The sequence below is a fragment of the Plectropomus leopardus genome, unplaced genomic scaffold (genome assembly GCF_008729295.1).
Source record: "Plectropomus leopardus isolate mb unplaced genomic scaffold, YSFRI_Pleo_2.0 unplaced_scaffold1344, whole genome shotgun sequence".
Taxonomy (NCBI): Eukaryota; Metazoa; Chordata; class Actinopteri; order Perciformes; family Serranidae; genus Plectropomus; species Plectropomus leopardus.
The window spans coordinates 9,204-16,756 of NW_024614325.1; the positions used below are offsets into that span (position 1 = coordinate 9,204).

The 7,553-nt window shown below is 37.2% G+C and overlaps 1 protein-coding gene across 1 annotated transcript; it reads right to left on the minus strand.

Moving 5' to 3' along the window:
• Window positions 1-5,495: 5,495 nt before the first annotated feature.
• LOC121963962 (CMP-N-acetylneuraminate-beta-galactosamide-alpha-2,3-sialyltransferase 1-like) lies at window positions 5,496-6,952 on the minus strand (the record flags this gene model as incomplete). The annotated part of the gene is made up of 2 exons (XM_042514198.1): window positions 5,496-6,604; window positions 6,833-6,952. Coding segments are annotated over 2 exons (294 nt in total), but the record flags the coding sequence as incomplete, so codon positions are not given.
• Window positions 6,953-7,553: the final 601 nt, after the last annotated feature.

Consider the following 7,553-nt stretch of genomic DNA (forward strand, 5'->3'; position numbering starts at 1 on the left):
GCTTCGTGTGCTAATTCATGCAATACAGTTAGAAGCTGTCAGGTCATTGCATATTCGTATATTGCTATAATAAATATAAGACAATGACGTCGTCACCCTCCTCCCCCCCCCCTCTCCCCCCCCCCCCCCCCCCCCCCCCCTCCCCCCCCCTCCCCCCCCCCCCCCCCCCCCCCCCCCCCCCCCCCCCCCCACCCCCCCCCCCCCCCCCCCCCCGGATGCTGACCGCATGGCTATGGCTATATAAGTTATGTCAGTTAATTATTCATGATTGTATAAAATTGTATTACATTACATTGTTTGAGAGAGCAATCTCACAAAATGTTTATTATATGTATTATTTTATTTTATTATATTTTATTCTGCTGATGAAGCTTATGTCATGCTATTATATTATTCTATATTATATTCATATTATACAAAAATGTATCATGATAATTGATTTTTAGGCTACAGTCTGACAGTATATGTAGTGGATTTCTACTCCTTTACACGCCAATACACTTCAAAGTATTGTAGTATTGTACCATAAAATCAACCGCAGGCCCTAGTTCATTTGCAAGTTAATGAAGATTTTAACTGTAAAAACTGATGCTCAGTGTAAAACACGATACATGATTAAATATCAAAATACCCAACAACCTCCACCTGTAACAATCAATATATTGCTTACATACTAATGCATCTATGATAGCAATGCAATAATGTAACGTGTTGACGTCTTAAAAAGGGGTAATTCTGCATATTGATCACTTGTACTTTTTTTTATATCTCACATTTTGATGTCACATTTGAACTTTTCAAATAAAAACTCCTAATGCAGGACTTGGGATTATGTGGCTTGTAAATTCTGAAAGTCAGTGCTATATAATGTACTCGGTTACTGGGCAGGAGAAAATTAGACTCTTTAGCACTTACATACATTTTATGGCTCACATTAAAGTAATCATTAGATCAGAGGGCCACTCTGAGGAAATTAAACTGTATAGTCAAGTGGTAGCAGCACGGGCTGCATGACTGAACCATATATACTGTTGTGGCTTTAAGTGATTTGAATAGAGTTCATACAATGGCTGCAAGCCCAATAGACTCCATGCAGTATATAATGCAGTCTTTAATTATGAGCTTATGTGTGCTTGAGCTAACTTCAATAGAGTTTTGTGTATATCATAAGTGATTTCTCAGACTGAATATGACCCTATAGGCTGCAAAAAAATTAATAACTTAAAATGAGCCAAATGGCATTATACTGCACATGTAAAATGGAAATGGGATCTAATGGGGTTTGAGCAGGTTCATATTTATCCAATATCTCATAAAGTATAAATGTTTTCATTATAAGAGGTGTACGTGTGATTGACTATTGTGCCATGTTGTGTATCTATAAATAGAATAGAAAGAAGTAAAGTCAGAGTGAACTGAACTCTGTAGCCTTTAATGTACATGCGACTTATCATAACTCAAAAATCATTGAATATTATCATTATGTGCTCAGCAGTAGTTATTCAGTGGTAAGCAATGAAGATTTCAAGTTTTGGATGGAGTGTGTTCTCATAGCTACACTGGCTGAGACATAAATAAACCAGTGGCTGAGCAGACAGAGTCCATACATTTCAATGCTTTCTATGTCTCATTACCTTTCGATGTCATTATTACGAATTTATACGTGGATAATAACATTAGGTCAAGCTGAATGTTTTGAAATTTTTAATATAACATGTATATGTGCATAAAGGCTGAGCTGTCACTACGGAGAATGACAAGAATGACAAGAAGATTTCCAGCCGCATTACAATGTAATGAAGCTGGCCAGGCCTTTGTAAAGTCTTGGGGTCCAAGCTGGTGCTGCAACTGATGATTGGTGGAGGCTGACGCTCCAATTTACAAACTTCACCTCAAGGCAAAAAACAACCTTCAAAGAGAAGCCAATCAATCAGGGGACTAAACATCCTACTGTACATAAACAGAGCAACAGAAGAAGGGTTATTATGAGGAGAGGGGTTAGCTGTGGCCGTAACAGATGTCTGTAAGGGAAAGACCCGATGCGAGCCCCTACCGATAAGAGCTATGCATATGCAGAAAGATCAGCTATCTTTGACAGCTAGCTACGGCTACACCACTGAGACAAAGTTTTCAACAATTGGTGTAATTAAAAAAAAAGTATATATATATATATATATATATATATATATTATATATAGAGAGAGAGAGAGAGAGAGATAGAGAGAAAGGCATACTTTCTTCTGCTCTAATGGCAATGGGAAAGCAGTCTACAGCCTATTTTAGTGGGTTTAGCCGTATTTGAAAAACCCGAGTAAATGCGCTATTATGCTGTGTACTTCAAATTTATATATATATATATGTATATATATTAATAGATGAAGATTTCTTTGCTGAAAATTTCTGTTAAAATCTTTTTTTCTTGTGTATTTTCAGAATATTTTTAATTTTTGAAAAAAAAACAACAAAAAAAAAAACCTTGAAGTAAAACTTAAATTAAATTATCAAACAAACTTTACAACTGCTGCAACTCTGAGGACCCCATAGGGGTTGCAAAACCTCTATTGAAGGAACTAGGGAGTAAACTATGGATATAGTGGATTAAAACAAACACAAACATGTAAAGAATTAATAAAGAAGTGTGTTCGCTGATTCAGCAACCGCACTAATTATGCTAATTTGAGAAAATGAAATCGTGTTTTTCCCACAGCAGCCACAGAACAGCTGCACTGTGGAGTCAAGCTGTGAGACGCTGAGCTGCTTTATAATGAACAAAAAAAAGAGTAGCAAAGAACACAAAATGTGTGTAGCAGCACTCAGGGCCAAGGCTTCGGGGAGAACAACTGTAGCTCAGGTTTTTAATCTCATTTAAGCATACAATTAAATAAAAATCAAATATTCTGCTTAAGTACCATTTATTATTTATACTATGTGATGGTCCCACACACATGACTTTGATGCACATGAGAATTGCGCAAAAAAGTATTTTTCTTGAATATTAAATGGAAAGAAGAGATAAACAACCACAGACACCTTCTGGCATACACAATTTTTATTTTAAGTCTATTAGTTGTGCTATTTAATGGCGGATTAAAACAAACGCAAGCACATTACAGAGGGGGCACTCACAATGAACACCCCTCACTAATTTAAGCTGACAATATGAAACTTGTCTCTGATTTCATCCTTTTAACGGAAAAACCGTTTAAAAGGAGAGATGAAATGAATATCTCTGAGGAGAAAGAAAATCTTCCCAGCAAGCAGATAAGAAATAAAATGCTGCTGCCCCAAGGTGTCAAATTTGGAGAATTCAGAAACAATTAATTTTGCTGTCAAAAACCTGCTGGGAAATGTGATCTCTTGTGTATATCTTCAAACAACGGGCTTTTTATTTATATTTATCCACATTTTTTCTTTGTCTAATTAAAATCATTTTACCCAATTTAAAAAATACTGAGCGCAAAGCACTAGCCCATGTATATTTTCAGCCTCCCCAACAAATGTATGCATTTAAACTGTGAAATGTTTTATTTATATTCAATTAACCTCCTAGTCCTTTTCAACATTTCAGCAAAATAAAAAAAAAGCTCCAATTGTGTGTTTCTGCATTATAGCGAGTCTGTGATAAAGGAATAACTGAATAATGCAGGTTTTTCTTTATGCAGCTCTCCCACACAAATGACCTGAAAGCTCTTCATTACTAAAAAGATACAAAAATGAATATGAAAAATATTAGATGTTTGTTTTTAATGGGTTTTATATTACTATATCGACCCATTAAAAACATCAACAGGATGAAGATTAAACAACAGGTGGAGCGACAGGACTCTGTAATTATGTTTTTGAACACAGTGTCAGTTAAGTCATACACAGTGGTCTTTGTAATGGATGAATCCAGTGATCTTAATGCTGAATACATGTGCTCGTCCACTAGGTGACAGTGTGCTCTGCAGAAACACACACACACACACCCACACACACACACATCACACACACACACACACACACACACCACACGACACACACCACTCTTATCTCCAAGGTGCTGACAATTTTGAAATTGTAGCAAATAGTTGTGGTTTCTCCTTTTATCAGTCCGCTCTCACATGGGGGGGAATACAACATCATTGAGAGACGGCTGATCCGGGCAAAATGTTCCATTATGTTTCAAGGCGCCACGGTAAGCAAAATCATAGCCTTTCATCATAAAGTACCGCCAGACGCTACTCCTGACCCATCTGAAAATAACACTTGCAGTGTTCTCAGATCAGAGATTTGTTGGTGGAATTTATAACCACGAGGTCATATAAAGGCATCCGCACATCTGAAGTTCAGCAAATGTAGATAAATTTCAAGCTTGGGGCAGGCTGTGTCTTCATCAGAAAACTGCTGAGACAGAGATGCTTGAGATGGCATATATATATTATACTATATATATATATATATATACTATATATATATATGTGTGGGTGCTGTGTGTGGGTGTGTGTGTTGTGTGTGCCTGTGTGTGTTGCGCGCGTGTGTGTGTGTATGTGTGCGTAGGCTACCCAGAATTTGATTTGGCTTTGTTGTGGATGCAAAACATGTCTTACTGACAATTACGGAATTAATGCATTCACTATCATTAATAATACTAATGATAATAATTACAATACAGTAGTATTTGATGGTAAAAATCAAGTCTTAAAAACTCCCATTAAAGGCACTTTACACCTACTTGTTGTACATCAGTACGGAATAGTCCTCCTGCCGTTTAAAAAAAAATTAGTAGGAAGTAAATAGTAGGTAATAAGGTAAAAAAGTTTCTTGTTATAATAAGATGTTTTTCATGTTAAATATATCGTTAACCTTTAAGCCACCCTTTGAATCAGGTCATTGGCCAGTGGACATTCAAGCAATGAACCCCACAACAATGTTTTTCATTACTGACTGCTTACATTGTAATGAGCCATGTAGTTAGAGAGGATAATCACCTCCCTTCCTAGATTCTTGAGGAGTTGTGGTGCGACCTTTGACACTGCTGCTGCTATGTGCTGATAACTGCAGCTACAGTTTGCATGTAGCAATAACACTGGAAAGTCTCAGCTCATGGGTAATTAGGGCCATACTGAGGTTGTCGAGATCCCGACCTCAGTGCTTTTTCTGGCAATTTTGTTGAGGGATGTTAACTTCCACAATTTAAATCAAGAGTCTGCAACCAGACTGTACTAAAGCACAGCAGTGCTTTGAGCTAAAGATAGCATTCTAACATGCTAACAATGCTAACATGCAAATGTGACGCAGGTATAATATGTTTACCAAGTGCAACAAAAATTATTGAAGAAGAAATTTGCAAAAAAAGGACAAGAAAATTATTAGAAAATGTGTAAGTAAAATAAAAATAAAAAAATTTAAAAAAATAAATGCTTAAAAATTATAATAATTTTGGAACATGATTTTAAAAATGTAATTTTGATAATTAGCAATAAATGTAGTTTCCCTAGACATTTTTCCCCAGCTTAAAAAAAATCCTGTGTAGGTTTAGACACTTGTGAAAGGAATCTGAAAGCAGGGCAAGTAAAGTGATGTCACTCCACGTTTCAAAGGGTTAAATACGTAACGTCATTCATGGGGCATTAATTAGTTCAATGTCATATGAATATTTGTATGAGAATACATTGGGTCTCGTCAAACTACCTTTGACAGCTGCAATCAGACAAGTAAGATAGATAATAGTCCTTGAAGTGCAGGGAGTTTATCAGGATTTGGTCAGAATTGGTGATTGTGATGGACAAAGAGCTGATTCTCATACCTGCCAGCGTGGTGAGAAATTATCCTGACGTGATATTTGCAACGTAGTCGATAAAATTCTTTTATTATCTGTCAGTTTGGATAAAAACAGCTCCCAATGTACTTCCTTGTTCTGTCAATACATCAGCAGAGTAACCATGGCACTTTGTCTACTGCTGTCAGCAGAACTTATTTATTGTCAGTGACCATGACCATACAAAGCGCTAGGTGGCCACAATGCCAGCCATTCATAGAAAAAAAGAACATAAAGAGTAAACACATACTATACAAGAGTACTAAAGCTGTTTATGTATAGCATGCTCGTTGACAAGGCGTCTTTTCTTGTCTGTTCACCCCCAGACGCATTTCAGGAGGGATTACTGAAACAAATGGCAGTGTTGCTTTTGTCCTATTGATGGTCTGTCGTTGCCTGTGTCTGGGCACACATAGACAGAAAACTCTGCCGGTTTGTCAATTGCAGTGGCATATCTTAAACACTATGTTAAGCGAAGAGAGAGAGAAACTGGACGGACCAGAAGAGTTCGTGTGAAAATGTCTTTTGAAATCATGACAAAAGTCCAGCATGAGGGGCGGGAAAAATAAACACTAAGAAGGCTGCCGAGGTTCATTCGGTGGTCAACCCGCTGCACATATGGGCTCGGTATCATCTGCCTCGAAACATTCGGATTTTGTGCTTGTCTGCCAGCAGCAGGGTGACATTATATTCGTAATCTCCATCATGGACTCCCGTATGTCGGAATGCTCCGGCCAAATGGTTCTCTTCCCAGTAGTGGTGCCAGTTTCCGTACTGGTCGGCGCCGAATCCAAACACGCTTACCTGGAGCGGACGAGGAACAAAAAAAACATCCGTGCAAAATATTATCCATAAGGACTTATCCATCACTTTTTACATCAGTTCAGATTTCTTATTTTTTTCCGAACACATCACAGTATTCTGAGAGTGCAGCGTAGGTGGCCTTGGAGACTTATACCACTTTATTGGGGATTTTCAGTGGCTTCTATTTGTCAAGGTCATGCGTGTCCATGATGCAGCGGCTGAACTCACCTCATCACATATGTGGATAGCGAGCAGTAAGCTGAGGAAGCCGGTGGAAGGATAGCGTCCGTGACCCTCGAGCCAAGACTCGTAGACGTATTTGAAAAATGTTGGACTGTAAATCAATACCTGCAAAAAGAGATACAACAATTATTGACCTCTTTGCAATATACAGAAACAGTAAAAAATATTTTACAGCTACATAAAAAAACTCTGTATTAAAAAAGACACATCGGGGAGAAGAATATTCAACAAGAAATGTAAAAGCAGGGTCACTTATTATGTCTAAACAATTTACGCTACTAATAATACCTTGCATAACTGAATATTATTACTTAATATTGTAAATCGTCCAATTTAAGGTACTTTATAGTTTAAAAGCAAGGCGTTGCATTGTATTTTATAAGCTCAATACATGTTTTGCATGAAAAATCTTAATCTGAATGGAAAAGTTGTTAAATACAGTACTAAATTGCCTCTAAAATACAATAAAATAAAAGTAAAATGTAGCATGAAATGAATTTCCTTCAAAGTGCAAGTACCTACAGATTTTAACTACAATAGTTGAGTAAATATAAATAGTCAATTTCAATCACTGGAACCACTGTCTGTATGGGCCACTAAAACCAAACTGGCACACTGGCGACAGTATACAATATTATTTTTTTTTTTGTAAATGTAAATATAAGGTGACCACGTAGAGTATGTGTAGTGTGTGTATGGGAGGTAT